This window comes from Lactuca saligna, chromosome 5, assembly GCF_052625555.1.
Source record: "Lactuca saligna cultivar CGN05327 chromosome 5, ASM5262555v1, whole genome shotgun sequence".
In the NCBI taxonomy this organism is placed as follows: domain Eukaryota; kingdom Viridiplantae; phylum Streptophyta; class Magnoliopsida; order Asterales; family Asteraceae; genus Lactuca; species Lactuca saligna.
Genome location: NC_136421.1, coordinates 119,881,560 through 119,901,808, shown reverse-complemented (window position 1 = coordinate 119,901,808; position 20,249 = coordinate 119,881,560). Strand labels below are relative to the sequence as shown.

Genomic DNA, 20,249 nt, shown 5'->3' with positions numbered 1-20,249 from the left:
AGGCACCATGCACCGAAGCAAATGGAGAAGGGATGTCGTGGGATGAGTATCGTAGTTCGTAGTGGATGATGTTGGTGACTATCTTGTTATCCGGTTAGGATCGATGAGGTAGAGATCGAACGCTATGGGTTTTAGGCCTGTAAACCATGATTGAGGATGGAGAGGCGTTCCTTGAGGGGAAAGGCGAGTACCTATCGGAGTATGGTGGTAGGGAGTTAAAGGGAGAGGAAATTTCGGTCTGAGTCGAGAAATCGGTCGATAGAGGAGAGGTCACCTTCTAGGTGGGTAGTGTCATTTATGTTCGTGTGCAAGATACGAGAGGTCTGGTGTTTCAGTTTTGGATTTGGGAGTACACACTGCAGGTGGTTATCGATAATGACTTCCCTCAGAGCATCAGGTAGCGGGTGTGCCGCGAGACAGTGATTTACCGTGAGCAGACAGTCAGTTGGGACTGAGGTAGTCGAGAACCACACCACACCTAATTGAGAATGACAGGTTGTGTTATAGTGGTAGCAGTGAAGAGTTCAGTCGAGTTTTGCAGTGCAGAGAGTTTCGTCTATGTTGAGAGTGAGTTCCTGTCCTTGGGACAAATCCGACATTGGATATGGGTTGATGAGTTGAGCTGAGAGGAACGATGATTTTGCGGTGCAGTCTACGAGTCAAAGATGTTATCGAGCGGAGCAGATGCTTAGTGTTGGATTGGTATGGGATTTGGAACGATTAGAGACAGCCGTGATGAGGAGTTCTTGGGAGTTAACCAGAGGTTCAGAGTATAGAGGGTTGATTGACTTCATAAGGGGAGGGACTATGGGGCGTTGCATAGCACTTTCCGGGAGCAGGTACGATTTCGCTGGTGAAAGATAGTCGTGGATTGATGGTATGCTAATTAGTGGCGGTTCAAACCCTAGTGGGGGAGAACTGGGTGCGGTACGTAGAAAACAAAGAGTTAGCAAGAGTAGTTATAAACGGAGTATAGAGATATGCAGTAAGAAATCATGAGACCAGAGGTGTCGGTGATCGAGTTAAGGGGTCAGAGTGAGTTAATGCGGAAAGTACTTGAAGAGGAGAACGAACGTATTCATGACAGGTGATTGGTGTTGTTGCAAGAAGATAGAGTATGATTGGGCAGTCAACTTCTGGAGTCGGTATGCGTATCCTTGTTTGGATTTTGAGTGTCAGGAAAAAGGGATTTGGAGAATTATCAGCGCATTTCGTACGTTAACGTTATCTCGCATTCCAATCGAGAAATTAGATGCACCAAGGTGGTAAGGCGGGGAAAATATAGGTTCATTTATGGGGTGCAGGAGATCAATGGTGGTGGTAGTATTCTGGGATATTCGGGTATGATATCCTTATTTTGGAGTTATTCGGGAATCCCGAATTGAATCGACGTGTGGCATATCAAGTATCTGCGGATTAGTAGGAGTCTTCGAGTATGGGCATTCGGGGAGATTATTTGAGAGGGTGGATTTTGCAAGAGGGGCGTTTGTTATGTCGATTGCCTCCATAGTCTGTGGTGGATGTTCGAGTCGCAGTACTCACTAGTAAGAGGGTGTTGTGATACTGCGTGGAGTTGCAGTACTCACTGGGTGACAAGAGAATTTTTATGTTGGAATATTTTCGAGCAGCGTATGAGGTGGAAGAGTTTCGAGTTTGGGTAGCCCTGGTATTGAGTCTTTGGAGCTTGGATGTTGAGTCGGGGCGAGACGGGGGTCTTCGTCTCAGTCGGGAGATGCGGGGCGATACGCAAGGAAGAGGCACAGCAGAAACCAGAGATTAGAGTTGAGACGAACCTCGGTGGGATTGTATTTTCTCTCACGAGGAAAAGAAGATTTTGTGACTTACGTGTCACTGGGTCGGGATAGTGGTCACGGGGAGAAAAGTCAGTGGGATAGTTGGATTGCGATATGGGTGACCGTTGGGGGCTCAGAGGTGGAGCAAAAAGTTGATCTGGTACTTAGTCTTGAAGAGGAATATGGAAAAAAGAGCTTATCATGATGACATCTGAGGACACTTTAGAGAGGGCGAACGATGCGGACGTTCGAAGACATGTTTCGGGCATGTGTATTAGCTGTCGGAGGAAGCCGCGGTACGTAATTACCATTGGTTGAGTTGTTCCATATTAACAGCCATCATTAGAGCATTAGTATGCCGTCCTTTGAGCTGTTGCATGGAAGGTGATGTCGGAATCTCGTTCGTTGAGGAAAGGTAATGCATGGACTCGAGAGTCCTTGCGAGCAGGTCCAGTGCATGTGTGATACAGGGAGTAGTGTCAAGGTTGTCAAGCGGGTTTCACTAAGTGAGGGAAGGGAAAGGTATGTTGGGGCTAATGCAGCCAGGGTAGGTGTTTGCAGGAAGAGAACTCGTGAGAGTTACCATAAGATTGAGCATGGGTCTCTCAGTTGTTCCGATATGGACAAAGTGGGCTTAGGATCGGGGAACCGGTGATTCAGAGTTTCATAAGCCTTATGAGTCGTGTGATCATTGAGATTTAGAGCAGAGTCGCGTCTTGGGTAATTCTCGGTTGCAGGAAGTGGTGGAGTGCATCGATCGTGTTTTGGTCGACAGAGCAGATGCATCAGGTTAATCAGAGGTTAAAGATCGTTTAGAGTTGATAGGAAGGTTATGCAGACAGACGCCGTCGCAAGCATGTGTTTCAGGTCGGCGACTTCGTATTCCAGGAAGAGGGGTAAGTGGGGGCCCCGGTATGTTGGGTCTTTGCGTGAAGGTGCGAAGGTAGGAAAGGTGGCCTATCGGTTGGAGCTGCCAATGGAATTGGGATGGATCCATGACACTTTTATGTGTCGCAATTGAAGAGGTGTGTAGTAGATGAGTCAGCAGTGGTTCTACTAGAGAACGATTAGGTGGATGCGAGCCTGTGTTACGCCGAGAGGCCAGTGGCCATCAAGGATCGGAAGATCAAGTTCGGAGGAACAAGGAGGTACCTCTGGTATTGATTCAGTGACAACCTCGGAAGATATCGGAAGTGTTTAGGGAAGCCGAAACGTGTGATGCGGGAGCAGCATCCAGAACTATTTTCAGAGTGAGACTTCGAGGGCGAAGTCTAATTCTAGTGGGGGAGAATTGTAACAGCCCAAAATCTCAAGTATTGTTAAATTGCATTTTGGGGTGTTTAAAGGGGAGACTCGGCGAGTTGGAGCCAGACTCGCCGAGTAGGGTCGCAGATTTGGTCGCGGGTTCGCGACTGGACTCGACGAGTCCAGGTATGGACTCGGCGAGTCGACGTTGTTCAGCGGAAACCCTAGCCGTTTCGTATGAGGGTCGTATATAAGGATTGTTATGTCGTCAGTTCACGTCTTTTGGCCGATTGAGGAGAACCCTAAACGACTGTGGCATCTAGAGCAAACTTGAAGGCCATTATTGACTTTGAAGGAATTGTGGTGCAAGAAGAGGAAGGATTTTGGCCAAAGGAAGATCAAGGGGGTCGAGTTCTGAGGTTTGGGGACACAGAGAGTACGTTTTCAGGTTATGTTTCGGATCATTCCTGTTATTTTGATGTGTACACGAATTTAGGGTTTATGAAACCCATTTGGAGATTAGATGGATTGTTGTGTCGTTACCCAATGTTTATAACCTTGTATTAGGACCCTTAGAGGTCCAGAAGGTCCCATGTTTGTTTATTCGGGAATATATGTATCTCAGGAAGCAGTTCGATCGACTGCATGGCGTGGACTCGCCGAGTCGGATGAGCAGACTCGGCGAGTAGCTTGAAGATTTACTGGGACTCGCCGAGTGTGTTCTTCAGACTCGGCGAGTAGAGTCGGGGTGGCCCCACGATTCTTCCACGAGGACCTCGTCGAGTCAAGAGGGATACTCGACGAGTAGAAAGGGAACATTCAGGAATTTGTGAGGACGACTAGACTCGCCGAGTCGCCAGGGTACTCGCCGAGTCCAGTTGAGATGGCCGTTGACCAGAGTTGACCGGTGTGAATTCTTAGGGTCAGTTAACATGGAAGATAGAAGTATTAATGAAGAGATATATGATGTTACAGGGAGCTTGTAGCTCGGAGGATCAAGTGCAAGGGATTTCAGGAGTTGTTATCTTCCAGCGTCCGCGAGGTGAGTTTTCTCACTATACTGTACCCGGAAGGGTTTGATTGTGTGACCGGAAGGTCAAGTATGTTATGTGTTATGTTTATATGCCATAAATGGAAAGTTAGCTGCTACGCGTGATATACATGTTTATATATGGGCCGGAAGGCAAAGTATTATGTGACAGAAAGGTCAGGTATGATATAGGATGTATGTGCTTTATGTGTTAGAGTATGTTACGGGCCGGAAGGCAGGTTGATATATGATATATGTGCTTTATGTGTTAGAGTATTTGTGTTATGTGTTATATATGTGTATAGGCCGGAAGGCAATTATTCTATGGGCCGGAAGGCAATTATCTTATGGGCCGGAAGGCAATTATTTTATGGGCCGGAAGGCAATTATCTTATGGGCCGGAAGGCAATTATCTCATGGGCCGGAAGGCAAATATCTTATGGGCCGGAAGGCGATTATCTCATGGGCCGGAAGGCATTGTGCAGGGGACCGGAAGGTCAGGGCCTGGAAAGGCGTACGTGCGTAAGGTGTATATTGGGGAACTCACTAAGCTTCGTGCTTACGTTGTTTATGTTATGTTGTTTCAGGTTCTTACAGTAACGCGGGATGGCAACGGTTCGATTGTACACACCGAAGAAAGAGTTATATTTTGGAGGATCCTGGTCTTCTATTATAATGAAACTGAAACTATGTTTTGTAATTCGAATGTGAATAAGATGTTAAACAAGTGTTTTAATATTAAATTGATTATTTAAAATGAAAAATTTTGTCTTAAAAATAACGGTGTTACACACATGTGATCAGGGTTGAATAATCTCAGAGTGTTGGATTTGACTCTATTGCGTAGCTGTTGTTTGAGTCTTAACCGTTGTATAGATGAGTCCCTTACTCGAAGGATTATTCGAGCCTCAGCACATGTGATTGTATTCAGGTAATAGTTAATTGGCATCACCAAGAGGCCTTCAGCAGCTGAGGACTGGGTTAGGTGGAGTTAGAGGTTTCCTAAGGTAAGCCTAGGATAATGAGTAGCAGTGATCAGTAGTAGGGGAAGGGACCTGGTCGAGTCGAGGCGGTCCTTGGGGAAGGTACGGATAGATGTAGAAGGTAGTATGGGCCCATACTACTGAAAGCAGAGGATCTGTACCCGAACTGAGGAAGGCTAAGATAAGACTAGGGAACTAGTAGTGGGTAGGATCCCTACATGGGTATCAGTATCGCTAACAGTTGTTATTTCTTTGTATTTCAGAATGGTGGTACTACGCCTGAGACCAGCAGTTGGTAGTTCAGGAGAGGGATCGGGTTCGGGATCAGGTTCCGAGCCAGTATATGAGAGGCTACGCGAGTTCATCGCGTCAGAGATCACCAGAGGTATCCTTGAGTCGACCCCCATCATCTTCGGGTCGATCAAGGAAGGGATCATCGAGTTGATGGAGGATCGCCTCAGGGCGTTCAGGAGCGACATGGCATCTGGCCAGTCGGGATCTCGCACGTTGTCCTTTAAGGACTTCAGGGGAAGCGGTGCGCTGGATTTCCACGGGGTGAAGGACCCTATTATTGCCAGGTGATGGATTGCAGACATTGAGTCTGCACAGTTGAGTAGCTTCTGCCCTGAGGGGTCAAAGGTGAGGTATGCAGCAGGGTGTTTACAAGACCGAGCTCGAGATTGGTGGGAGTCAGTGGGTGACTCTTTGGGAGCCTCAACTATCGAGGCTATGACCTGGTCAGACTTTGTTACCAGGTTTAGGGCAGAGTTTGCACCGGCTGTCGAGCTTCAGCAGCTGACCAGGGAGTTTTTGGATATGAGGCAGACGACTGAGACTGTCGCGGAGATCACCGCCAAGTTTCGGGAGAGGGCACTGTTGGTGCCCCAATATGCGGGTGATGAGGACATGAGGAGGACCCGCTATCATGACATGCTCCGGGTTGATATCTGGGAGCACGTTAGTTTTTCGGCTTGCCCCACCCTGGACTCCATGATTGCCAGGGCGAGGGAAAAGGAGATAGATTTGGAGCATATCCGAAAACGGAAGTTAGAGGAGGGATAGGCAGGAGGGGCTTCGGGGAAGAAGCCCAAGGGATCAGATGGTAGACTGAAAGGCCAATCAGGACTGAGCCGTTGCAGGAAATACGGTAGGCCGCATGAGGGGGCGTGTAGGATGGGATCATCAGGCTGCTACAAGTGCGGCAAGACTAGGCACTATAACAGGGATTACATTGCTCCGGCAGCAGTTATTCAGACATCGGAGTTGCTGTGTTTCCACTGCAACCAGAGGGGCCACAAGAAGGCCAATTGCCCCCAGTTGACAGCTTCAGCACCGGTGAAGGCGCCAGCTCCAGCGACCCTGCAGATCACAGATGGCCGACAGGGCAAGGCAGAGGCCCCAGTGGTGAGGAGCCAGGCATTTCAGCTGACCACCGAGGAGGCACGCGCAGCACCCTATGTGGTGACGGGTATGATTCTTTCCCTCTCATTTATTTATATGATGTTATGATATTGATATGGGCTCGGTATATGTATATGTGTTAGGATCGTTCCATGTGACCGGTATCCCAGTTCAAGTGTTGTTCGACTCGGGTGCATCCCGATCATTTGTGTCCCTTGCGCTTAGCAAGAAGTTTCCTGAGTCTTCGGGCATGTTGGATTGCCCTTTGGAAGTAGAGATTGCTAATGATCGATCAATGCGAGCATCGATGGTATTTCGGGACTGCATATTGCGTTTGTTCGAGGAGCGCTACTTGGTGGATTTGGTTCCCATTTCGTTGCTTGGGAACAAGGTGACATAGGCATGGACTGGTTGAGCCCTAATGGGCTGGTGATAGATTGCGCGCAACAGCTAGTGCGAGTCAGAACCCCAGGTGGGGGAGAGTTAGTGATTCATGGCGGGAGGCCACAGCACGGACCCGCTGTATGTTTAGCAGCGAGGGCTAGACGTTACCTTTAACAGGGATGCGCAGGATATGTTGTGTACGTGATGGATACCCGGGAGGCAGGTAATGCGACCGTGAGCGAGGTTACGGTGGTGCGAGATTTCGCAGATGTTTTCCCAGAGGAGCTTCCTGGGATGCCTCAGGAGCGACAGGTGGAGTTCAGGATTGACCTCGTGCCTGGTGCGGCTCCGATAGCCAAGGCACCATATCGGCTGGCTCCTCCCGAGATGCAGGAGTTGTCTACACAGCTGCAGGAGCTGCTAGACAAGGGATTCATTAGACCGAGCAGTTCACCATGGGGAGCCCCGATTCTGTTTGTGAAGAAGAAGGACGGGTCGCACCAGATGTGTATAGATTATCAGGAGTTGAATAAGGTAATGGTGAAGAACCGTTACCCACTCCTGAGGATTGATGATCTCTTTGATCAGCTTCAGGGAGCATCTTGGTTCTCCAAGATTGATTTGCATTCGGGTTATCATCAGATGAGGGTCAGGGAGGAGTATACGCAGAAGACCGCGTTTCGGACGCGCTATGGCCACTATGAGTTTGTGGTGATGCCGTTTGGGCTCACCAATGCTCCTGCCGCGTTCATGGACCTCATGAACCGCGTATGCAGACCGATGTTGGATCAGTCTGTGATAGTCTTTATCGATGACATCTTGGTTTATTCCAAGACGCAGGAGGAGCATGGGGAGCATCTGAGAGAGGTATTAGAGACCCTGAGGAGGGAGAGCTTGTATGCCAAGTTCTCCAAGTGTGAGTTTTGGTTGCGCGAGGTGCAATTTCTCGGACACCTTATCAACCAGAACGGGATTCTGGTCGATCCGGCCAAGGTCAAGGCCATGATGAGATGGGAGGTTCCGAGGTCTCCATCTGAGATTCGGAGTTTCCTAGGATTGGCAGGCTATTATCGGAGGTTCATTCAGGATTTCTCCAAGATAGCTATACCCATGACACGGTTGACGAAGAAAGTCGTGGTCTTTCGGTGGGGACCCGAGCAGCAAGCAACATTTGAGACACTGGGACAGAGATTGTGCGAGGCGCTGGTCTTAGCCATGCCAGAGGGCGTTGAGGATTTTGTGGTTTATTGTGACACGTCTATTTCAGGGTTGGGCACGGTATTGATGCAGAGGGGGCATGTCATTGCCTACGCTTCGAGGCAGCTCAAGCCTTACGAGGCGAACTACCTGACGCATGATTTGGCTTTGGGGGCGGTGGTTTTCACCCTCAAGATTTGGTGACATTACCTCTACGGGGTTCGGTGTACCATTTACACGGACCACAAGAGTTTGAGGTACCTCATGGAGCAGCCGAATCTGAACATGAGGCAGCGTCAGTGGTTGGACGTGGTGAAGGATTATGATTGTGAGATCCTTTACCACCAGGGAAAGGCCAACGTGGTGGCCAATGCGCTTAGCTGCAAGGCGGCGCCGATCAGGGATATTTGCATGAGGATGACTGTGGTGACTCCCCTGTTGGAGCAGATTCGGGAGGCTCAACAGGAGGCTATCAAGGAGGAACATCGGAAGAGCGAGCGTGTGGTGGGTCAGGTTTCCTCCTTCGATTATGATAGTCGAGGACTGTTGACACTACACCGCAGGGTGTGGGTGCCGTATCACGGAGGCGTGCGCCAGATCTTGATGGAGGAGGCGCACAAGTCCCGATTCTCTATTCATCCAGGGGCGACGAAGATGTATAGGGATCTTCGTCTGGATTATTGGTGGCCCTGCATGAAGCGGGATGTGGCATGGTACGTCGAGCGGTGCTTGACCTGCGGGAAGGTCAAGGCCGAACATCAGAGACCGCATGGGAAGCTGCAGCCATTGGACATCCCGTTGTGGAAATGGGAAGACATCATGATGGATTTTATCACAAAGCTTCCCAGGATTGCGTGCGGAGTAGATTCGATTTGGGTCATCGTGGATCGATTGACCAAGAGCGCCCATTTTATTCCGATCCCGGAGAGCATCTCGGCCGAAAAGTTGGCCGATATCTACATCAGGGAGTTAGTAGTACGGCACGGGGTGCCAGTGTCAGTGATATCAGATCGAGATGTGCGATTCACTTCCAGATTTTGGAAGAAGTTTCATGACGAGTTGGGAACTCGTTTGCATTTTAGCACCGCCTTTCACCCGCATACGGATGGTCAGAGCGAGCGGACCATCTAGACTTTGGAGGATATGTTGCGGGCATGTGTTTAAGATTTCGGTGGTAGCTGGGATACCTATCTTCCCTTGGCTGAGTTCTCATACAACAACAGCTACCACGCAAGTATTGACCGTCCCCCATTCGAGATGTTGTACGGACGGAGGTGTAGGACCTCGATATACTGGGGAGAAGTTGGCCAGAGGGTCATGGGGAGCACCGAGGTGGTGCTCAAGACGACCGAGAGGATCCAGCAGGTTCTGAGCAGGCTTCAGACTGCTCAGAGTCGGCAAAAAAGTTACGCCGACAAGCGTCGATCCGACTTGGAGTTCCAAGTCGGGGATATGGTTCTCCTGAAGGTGTCGCTTTGGAAAGGCGTCATTCGATTCAGGAAGCGGGGCAAGTTGGGCCCGAGATTTATCGGACCATTTAGGGTTGTAGCCCGGGTGGGCAAGGTGGCGTATAGATTGGATCTGCCGGTCGAGCTCAGCCAGATCCATAGCACTTTCCATGTCTCTCAGCTGCGGAAGTGCTTAGTGGATGATTCAGTAGTAGTGCCGTTGGAGGATATTCAGGTTGACGACAGCCTGAATTACATTGAGCGCCCAGTCGCAATCCTCGACAGGAAGTCGAACGATTTGAGGAACAAAAGGGTGGAGTTACTGAAGGTGCAATGGCAACAACGCAAGGGTTCGGAGTGGACTTGGGATCCGGTGGATGAAATGATGGAGCATTACCCCGAGCTGTTCCAGGATCGAGCAGCAGACTTCGAGGACGAAGTCTAAAATAAGTGGGGGAGATTTGTAGCACCTGGTTCCTGGTATGTAAATCTTAATTGAGTATTTTCCATTTTAAGCCTTGGACTCGACGAGTCATAGGTCCGACTCGCCGAGTAGGGATGGGACCAAGGACACGTTTAAGTTGGCGACTCGGTGAGTCCATATCCTGGACTCGGCAAGTCACCTCTGTTGATGAAACCCTAAGTTTCAGGGGTTTGCACCATATTTAATCCCCCTTTCCACCCCCAAGCCAACCCCCATTCACCCTCAGAGCCATATACCTCGTTCTAAGCCTTGTTTTGTGGATTTGAAGCCATTTGGTGTGTCCTCTTGAAGATTGGAGTGAGTAGGGAAGGAGATCAAGAAGAAGAAGAGGAGGTCAAGCACTTGTGAGCTATTTCAGAGTGATATCTAAGGTATGGCTCATTTTCCCCCTTGTCTCCATTCTTATGGCCCCATTAAAGTCCTTCATGACTCATTTTCCAAGCTTGTATGTGCATCATATTTCAAAATAAGTTGATTGGCCTCTAGATCTAAGCATGGTTGAGCTCCAAGAGCTCAGATCTACTACCTTTATGAACCCATATTGCATGAAAACCTTAGATCTACTCTTTTGGTGCATTTTGAACCCTAAAAACCCCACAGATGGATATTTACATGTAAAGTTGGAAACTTTACGTGTTATTCATGCTCTAGGAGCCCAGATCTACGAATGGCATGGACTGGATTCGAGCAAAATCGCATTTATGGCTCTTGCATGGAGCGGACTCGGCGAGTCGCTCATCTGACTCGGTGACTCTAGTCGCGAGTCTACGAGTTTGTCCCCTTTTAGCTTTGTCGAGTTGTGTGGTGGGTCCAGGAGGGACTCGGTGAGTTGGAAGCCAAAACTCACCCATAGTGGAACTCGGCGAGTTGATGCCCATACTCAGCGAGTTCAAGGCAATCTCCTTAGATCAAGATCAGACTCGGCGAGTTGTTCATACAACTCGGTGAGTCACAATATAACTTGCTCATCGGATGAAGATGAACTCGGCGGGTTGTTCATACAACTCGGCGAGTAGGATGAAGGACTTAAGCATTAGTTTGGAAGGAGAACTCGTCGAGTCGATGCCTAACTCGACGAGTAGAAATAGAATTCAGGTCATTCGTTTGGACATGGACTTGGCGAGTTGGTGAGCCAACTCGGCGAGTCGGGTCAACTGGAAGTTGACTCTGACTTTGACTTAGGGCATGATCATGGGTAAAATGGTCATTTTACCCAAAGGTCAGTTAGAAGTTTTTGACTAAGTGTTTGGCGGGAATTACAACGGGAGGATTTCCGGAGCAGCAGCAGCAGCATTCAGATTATTCCCACAAGGATCAGTAGCTACTCCGAGGTGAGTTGCCTTCTAGTAGCGGTGGGTCTAAGGCCACAGTGCCGGCCCACCAGTAGGAGCTGTATGTTAGATAATTGTCTTTGTGATATCATCTAGGTTTGCTACTACCTGATATGTTAAATGTTGGCATGATATGTTGTATGTGTTAGTAGTAGAGTTCGGTTGTTAGGACCGAAGGATAGTCAGACACCCCAGATATGTCTGATATTACGTTTGTGTTATGATATATGTGATGGTAGTAGTAGCGGGTGAAATAGTCCCCGAGGTTCGATTGTTAGGACCGAAGGGTAGTCAGCACCCCAGAATAGCTCGACATGGGTAGGTCAGCACCCCAAAATGGCTTGACACGGGTAGGACGGCACCCCAGAATGGCCGCACGGGTAGTCGACACCCCAGAATGGCCGTACCGGGTATTCAGGCACCCCTGAATAGCCTGGCAGTATGTATGATATGTATTGTATGGTATGTGGTACGATGGGGGAACTCACTAAGCTTTGTGATTACAGTTTACAGTTTTGGTTTCAGGTACCTCTTCATCGAAAGGGAAGGAGCTGGCTCGGTAGCGGCACATCATGCACACACACGGGTTTCCGCATTTATTAGATTTCTTTGGGATTTATACTCTGATGTTTCGATTGGTTGTATGACTTGACTTTTGAACATGGTTTATGTTGTGATGTAGTTTGATCAAACAATGTTTTTATTTATTAACGTTTTCTAAAGTAATGTTTTAAAAAACAAAATTTTTGGACGTAAAAATTGGGTCGTTACAAAATATCCTTCCAAAAGTGAAATCATCAAACCAATGTGAGTTCATACCCCCCATTTTCCATTTTTACTATATTTTGGGGGAGAATATAAGTTGTTTTGTGTAGATCTATGAGTATATGCATGATTTTGTGTGTTTTTCATGATATAAGTGTGATTATCTGTTATAAACTTCATAAACTTGAAAATATGCTAAAATATGATGATATTTGTAGAAGATAACACTTATTGCAACTTATTATGCAAAGAAAAGGTTTAAAACACTTCAAAGTTGTTTAAAACTAAGAAAATTGCATAAGAGGGCCAAAAAATCACAAAATAATAAAAAATGAGGTTATTATATGTGACTCACGGATTTATGGGACCAGAAAGGATTTATTTTGATAAATATGAATCTTTATGGTATTTGTGATTTTAAAAGGTCATTTCATAGCTTCAACTAAATCATTTGATGGATACAAATCTCAACGGTAAAATCATTAAAATTGATTTGGATTTCGACCGGTCATTTCATAACTTCAACTAAAGTTACAGCCGAGCCAAGAACTTGGGGAAATGGATGTTTTCATGTTTATTAGAAAACCCAATTCTTATTTTTTAGTTTAGCTTATTTTCATGTTTATGGTATGTAGGTTGATTTTGGGAAAAAAGTATCCTTACGACTTCTTAATTTCTCTATAAAGTAGACTTTTTGTTAATGCAATGCTGGAAATTATAGAGCTAATCTTGCAAGTTGGCAAGTTTCCTCTATCCCACATTGGTAGGGGAAAAAACCTTTAGTGACTTTATATATCATTTCTCTTGATAGGCCTTCAAAGGCTTTATTGGATAAAAGGAAAGGGCCAAGCCCACGTGCACGCCTAGCGTAGCCTAGCACTAGCCAATGTCGTGAGTGCATTGAATGGCACAATGTGGGCGACTTGGCACTTCGCACGATGCATTATTCGCTGGGAGCTGAGGAACTTTTCTTTTGACGAATTTCGGGTCAATTTGGTTTGATCGACTTCTAGGGTTTTGATAATTATAAATATAGCTCCCTTGGAGCCATATTTGGTACTCACAAAAATTGAAAGCTCTCTCATTCTCTTTACAATTTCTTCTCCGTTTCTAAGTATTCACTTTGCATTTATCGTTTTCAATTCTTGTTGGAAAATCGGTAAATCTGCATTAAATCCTGGGGCTTTACTCTGTTGCTTACAACCGATAGAAGCAAAGTAAAACCCTTTAAGGACATGCGTTCAATCCGTGTAGTTATTCCACAATCAAGATCCAAGATCAACCGCCAATAGGTTGGTTTGATATTGTTGTCTTGTTTTTAATTTTGTTCAATAAAAGGACACTCTCCTTCTACCTTTCTTAAAACCAGATCTAATTGAGAAGGTTTAATCTGGTTTCTTGACGAAACTTAATTATATGAATTATAATCGGATCTATTATTCGCAACTAATCGACATATAATTCTCAATATTATTTTTCGGTTTCCTTGCATTTCTATTGGTTCTGATTTAACAATATGTAACAGGATGGGGATGTTGAATTTTTGGAAATAACGAAGTCAACAACAACAACTTAGGAGGCAATCGACCATCCCTTCCCTTTGCTACCTATTTTCTTCATTGCCTAAGTTTTTTCTGTTCCTCTGGTTAATTCCAAGTTCCATGGTTCCAATTTGAACCCCAAAAGCAATGTTCTTGGTTTAAATGAGATGTTGTGGGGGTGGGAGTTAGGTTCGATTTCAAGGTTATTGATTTTAGGTTTTTGGTTTCAATTTCTATGTTTACAAACTTTTTTTATTTGTTTTGCAGATATGAGGCATAGAGGCATGTGGTCGGAGGAGAGTAGGTGACCGAAGGAGGACAGATGGCTTGAGGTTTCGGTATACCAGTAAACACAAGGCATGTGGCTTGAGGTAGTGAGGGAAAGATGAGTGACCGAAAGAAGAAAGTAGAGAAGGAAACATGTATCAGGAGGAGGGGGAGAACACGGTGAGGATGATTTATTTATTTTAAGATTTTTTAATAATTAAATTTAGTTTAAAAAAAAAAGATAAAAGAAGTTAAAATGGCAAAACAGTTATTTTATATAGCTCATAGAACATTCATGCAAGTTTTAGAAATCATACCGATTGTTCATATAAGTTTACAAACCACATGGACCATTCATATCAAAAATAATTAATAAGGATTGAAGGTGTAACTTTTGGTAAACCACATGAACCATTTATATAATTCTGTCTATTATTTTTGGAGAGTATCATAGTAAAATTTGATCCTATCCACAGTTCTTGGAGAGTATCATAGTGAATTTTTAATCCTCTTTACACTTTTTGGAAAAAAACCATAAAAGACCAATCTTGTTTTTTTGTCTACAAATAATTGTATTAACGTACAAGCACAAAATGCAAGAAACTAGCAATACTATGTAGGCATCCGATGATCACTGAGCGCAGTGAATATGGTTCCCGAGCAGTGGCGGATCCAGAACCAAATCTAACCGGGGTCCAAAAATACAAAAAAATTATAAAATTCTAAAAATTTAATGTATTTTTGGGTTTTTGAAGTAAAAAGATGTCAATGAGGGTATTTAATGTAAAAATGAGTGCCAAAGAGGGGATTTTTTGAAAAAGTTGGATTTTTGGAGGGATATTTAGTAGTAAAAATTGTGGGGCCCACCTCCAAGTGGGGTCCATGCACCCCACTTAAAGGGGCTAGATCCGCTACTGTTCCCGAGGCTTTTGTAACTTCAATAACTCCTTAGCAATCTTCATGTCTTGTATCATAGTCTCGAAGGCATGTATCTGTGTGATTGATGCTACTTTGTTCTTCCTCATGGAATATCTCCGCCATGCTGCTTGAATGAAGCATGCCGCCCAAGTCCGCCAACGCCTGAAATGAAGGACAACAAATTTCAACTCTTCTGCTGGTAATGCAAATGCCTCCACATCTCTCGCGACCTTCAAGGTTCTAGTGGAGGACGGGTGGTTAGCCCCGGATTCAGGGTCTACTGCCCATATTAGAAGCTCAGCCCCACAGAAGTCTCCTTCTTTTAGAAAACCACTGTTGAATAAACCATCTGTTGTTTCACTATCAAGACAACCACGTATGATGAAGAGCATTTCATTGACGGGATCTCCTTCTCGGATAAGGTAACTGTTATGGGTGTAGAAACGTGGCTTCAATCGTTGACAAATGTTATCAAGCAACCGCTCATTCATGTTTTTGAACAAAGGAACCTGCAATATATTTGGAACAAACAATCTTTTCATTATTGACAAAATATCCTCAACTTTTCACGATATAATGGAAACTCATGGGCCCAACTTGATAATATAAAGAAAAAAGCTGATTTTACTCAACAACTTAATAAACTCTGTAATGAAATACAAGTGTACAACATTACAAGTTATCTGTCCTGTTCATGTCCATCATAAGGAAAAGAGCATTAAAAGTAAATTGTGCAATTTTCTTTAGGGATCAATTGTGACAAAACTTTAAAAAGATTGAATAACCGGTATAATAATACCCTCTTGAGCAAATCAACACAAATGTGACGATTTATGTCTCTTCTAGGATAGTTGGGTAGATTTGGAACAATGCTCTCCTCACTCACTCCATGATTTTCCAACCACTTATATTGATCGTGGCCTCTCACTTGTTCTAAGAGATCAATCTGAAAAGGAAATTTAAGAAAAATCATTAAAATAACTCGTCATTGCTTACCAATTACGAGACAACTAACCAAACCAAACAAACCTTTTCTGGTTGGAGCTTTTCAAAACTGGGCTCGCTTGTCTGCGTTGACATTAAAGTTGTTGAAAGCTGTCAAAAGGATAGATTTTGTTAGGCAACAAAGTGAACCAACTAATAAGTCAAAATTAGAATCTTTGCTTTTTATTTCATATATGATAATATAACCATACTCATATAAACTTTTGTTTTCTTTTATATTTTTTCTTCAAATTTTTATCAAAATACAGATTGAAACTATAATAGAAAAAAATGAATGAACATAGAAGGTAAAGGAGAGCAAATTACTTGATATTGCAGGGCAGTTTCAAGTCCTCTCACGATGTCACTCATCAATGGATGTTTTTCATTGTCACACTTTAAACATTGATAAGCAATTGTTGAAAACGCCTTCAAAGAACTAGGATGTATTTCATCCCTTATATTACCCCAAACAATTTCATTTAGGTTGTTCTGTCTTTAGTGCTTCCGTACCAATTGAGTAAAGGATCCGTTGTTGACAAAACACAACCTCCCACACAAAACTTCAAACAAAACCACACCAAAAGAGTAAACATCCGACTCCTTTGTTAGTATCCCAGACTCTAAATATAACGGATCACAATACCCAACTGTACCTACAGTATTATTAGTCACAATAAATGTATACTTTTGGTTAGCTGGACCAAATCTGGATAGACCCAGATCTGCGATTTTTGCATTCCAGTTTTCGTCTAATAGGATGTTGGAACTTTTAATGTCACGATGTAGTACTCTTTGTTGGGTCTCACCAGGATCATGAAGGTATGCTAGTCCACGAGCTGCCCCAAGGCACACCTTAAGGCGTCGAACCCACGTTAGATCTTTGTTGTTGAGATGCAAGTCAAGACTTCTATTGGATGCATACTCGTAGACTAGAATCTTCTGGTCTTTCTCGTCACAAAAACCTAGGAGAGAGACAATATTTTGATGCCTATAAACTGAAAGCATAATTACCTCCTTCCAAAACTCAGAGTCTCCTTGCCCAAACGCACGATCTAAATGTTTTAAAGCAACTATGCTATGCCCCTTCGAGTGGAGTAATTCTCCCTTCTAGACTTTCCCAAATCCTCCTCTTCCAATGCAGCTGTCTTTAGAAAAGTTGTTGGTTGCTGATTCTATAATTTCCAGTCTAATTCTGAGGTGTTCGAATTGTTTTAGAACAGACATCCTTTTTTATCAGAAATACGAAGCAAGAATAACACTTCCAAATAAGTAAAGTAGAAGGTGTCTGAGGATGGCGAAGTGGGAAAAAGGAAAAGAGGTAGCGAAACTGAAAAAGGAGACGAGACATAAGTGGGAGAAAAAGTTACCGGCTTTTCAAAAAGTTTTGATCATGCTGTCATTTTTAAATGTGTTATGAAATAGAGATTTTTTAAAATATTTTAAGATGTTTGTATCGTAGATTATCGAATTCAAATATTAAGGAATGCTCCGGGAGACTTTTACAATCCGCAAAATCTTTTGTGGCACTTTCACAGGCGGTGAATATCATACCTTAACCTTTTCTTTTGTCAATGATAAATCAAACATGTGAACTTCCATCAATAACAAATTTCAATGGTAAACATTTTATTTTTTCTAGATTAGTTATTGCAATTTTCGTTTCATTTTTCGTTTAACATAAATATCATTATATATATCATTCGTAAAAATACACCGCCACACCATATTCGTAACAAAGTGTGGAAAATTTTGTAAAAGTTTATAAGACCAAGCACATTTTTGCCATTAACAAAATTACTATCACACCCTAATCTTAGCCTATCTTTGTCGATTCTCATCGTTTATATTCTTATAAAATGACAACCATATATATATATATATATATATATATATATATATATATATATATATATATATATATATATATATATATATATAAAAGAGTGTTCAATCGAAAATATTTCTTATTGCGAGAACATTTGAAAATAAATTTGGAACACATAATTTTTTAATTAAAAGTATAAAATAATATTCATAAAAGTCAATCAATTTTTACAAACAATTAAAAAACCCACTAACCAAAACAATTCACTAACCATCACCAGTACCTATGACCCAGCCACCACCACCCGCCACCACCACCAACCACCACACCCACCACCACAACCACTCATCACTACCGACCACCACCACCCAACTCCACAGCCACCCGTTACCACCACCCCCACCCATTACCCACCAAAACCACCACCCACCACATACCTCTACCATCCATCACCACCACCCCACCCCCCTCAATCACCGATCACCAACACCACACACTACCACCCTCCACCAACACCACCACCTATCACCACCCACCAAAACCACCACCTGCCACGACTAGCACTCGCCACCATAATCCCCACCCGTTAACACCACCCTCACCCATTATCCACAAAAAACCCCACCTGCCACCACCATCATCACCTACCTCCACCACCCATCACCACCATCCCCACCCACCTCAATCACGCATCACCATCACCCGCCACCAACACCAACCACCAACCACCACCACCACCACCACCGATTACGACCATCTGTTACCACCTCCTCCACCTACCACCAACCAAAACCACCACCCGACACAACCAACACCTCCCACCACCATCACTACCCACCACTATCACCGCCCACCACCTATCACCAACTAACTACCACCACCCGCCACCACCACCCACAACCACTACCTACCACCCACGAGCACCTCCACCACTTATCATCACCGCTCGTCACTACCACCAGCCACCACGTCCGTCACCATCCACCCACCACCATGCACCATTACTCATCACAACCGACCATCACCACCGACCACCACCACCCGCGAGCACCACCTTCCCCGTAACATCCGGAATTCCAGGTATCATATTTTAATTATTTAGTTTGTATCAAGAAGAGGGACTCAACGAGTTGACGCCTAGACTCGTCGAGTAGGATCATGATTGCTGACTAGATTAAATGAATGGACTCGATGAGTCGGCAAGTTGACTCGATGAGTCCGCACTGTGGACAGAAACCCTAAATCCTCGGGCGTGCGCCCTATTTAAGGGATCTTATGGCCCTCATTTGCGGCCACCTTCACCCTTGAGAGCACCAGAGAACCTTAGAGCATTGTGAGTGAGGAAGGAAGCCATTTTCATCATTTCTAGTGTGATCTTGCAAGAAAGAATGAAGGATGGTAAGCTAGGCAGATTGAGTAGCTCAGATCTACTACCATTTGATCAGAAGAGGCGGCTAGAGGTATAAATCTATGCTCATTCTCGTGTATATGGTGATCTACTTTAATCTAGGGTTTTCTTATGCCGTTTTTAGCTTGAATTCGAAGCATATGAGGTCCCAAGGTGGAATTCTTCTCAGATCTAGACCTTAAGTGGTCTAGAGAGTCCTACTATCCTGCTTTATGTTATTCCTTTGGAGATATGAACCTAGGTTGCCATTTTAGAAGCTATTTCACCAAGAGAAGCCTATGAGTGTTGCATGAGTGTAAAGGTTGGACCTTTACATGATTATTGTGCATTGGAAGGTCAGATCTATAGGTTAGAGAAGCAGATCTGACCTCAAAAGGTATTTTGAGTGTTGTCATGGAGGTAACTCGCCGAGTCCATAAGGGGACTTGACGAGTCAAGTTGGGTTGCCCCGCGATTCGTGACCAGTGGTAACCTGTCGAGTGAAAGGTTAACTTGACGAGTCGAGTCGGGTTGCCCCGCGATTCGTGACTAGTGGCAAACTGTCAAGTGAAAGGTTAAATCGACGAGTCGAGTGAGGATTTATGAGGATTAAGAAGACACGCATGGACTTGCCGAGTCACACGAGTGCACTCGACGAGTTTGGTCAAAGTTTGATCGTTGACTAGAGTTGACTTCAGTTGACCTTATGGTTTTGGTCAAGCAGGTTCAAGAGAGGTCAGGGAGGGGTATAATGGTCTTCTACCCATTCTTTAGAAATAAGGACAAGAGAAAGTAGTTATTATAGATGTTATTATGTTGATAGCAGGAGGCTAGGTCGGGTTATAGAGCCCGAGAGGTTATCCGACATCGTACAAGGTGAGTCTTCTCACTATACTTTACCTAGAGTGGTAATGATGTGTGACCGGAAGGTCTTATGTGTTATGATGTGTATGTGATGCATGTTGTTATATGATATTTATGTGCTATGTTATGTTATGAGTATTATGATATAGACCGGAAGGTCAACAGTGAATGTGCTAGAAGGTCAAGATGATCCAGACCGGATGGTCAGAGAAGTGGGATTGGAAGGTCTACAGGACTATGGGACGGAAGTCCCCTGAAACACATTGACTGGAAGGTCTTGTAGAGTTGTAGCCTTGAGTGGCGTATGCGTTGTATGCGGTATTTTGGGGAACTCACTAAGCATTTATGCTTACCGTTTATGTGATATGTCTTTCAGGTACTAGTGAGGATCGTGGGAAG

At 44.7% G+C, this 20,249-nt stretch overlaps 1 protein-coding gene across 1 annotated transcript; it reads right to left on the bottom strand.

Annotated features, from left to right (window-relative positions):
- Positions 1-14,361: 14,361 nt before the first annotated feature.
- Positions 14,362-17,098, bottom strand: LOC144998713 (putative cyclic nucleotide-gated ion channel 7). Its single transcript, XM_078958454.1, has 4 exons — positions 16,099-17,098; positions 15,817-15,882; positions 15,587-15,733; positions 14,362-15,296 (listed from the first exon to the last, which is right to left on the bottom strand). Exons 1-4 carry the CDS (start codon positions 16,141-16,143, stop codon positions 14,781-14,783), a joined length of 774 nt encoding a protein of 257 aa, XP_078814580.1. The 5' UTR covers positions 16,144-17,098; the 3' UTR covers positions 14,362-14,780.
- Positions 17,099-20,249: the final 3,151 nt, after the last annotated feature.

What these genes read in the sequence shown, in the direction of transcription:
- LOC144998713 (XM_078958454.1), bottom strand. Translation starts at nt 16,143, where the DNA reads ATGAGTGACATCGTGAGAGGACTTGAAACTGCCCTGCAATATCAA. An exon ending in AAACTGCCCTGCAATATCAA is followed by an intron (nt 15,883 to 16,098) that starts GTAATTTGCTCT and finishes TCCTTTTGACAG; the next exon opens with CTTTCAACAACTTTAATGTC. An exon ending in GTGTTGATTTGCTCAAGAGG is followed by an intron (nt 15,297 to 15,586) that starts GTATTATTATAC and finishes AATATATTGCAG; the next exon opens with GTTCCTTTGTTCAAAAACAT.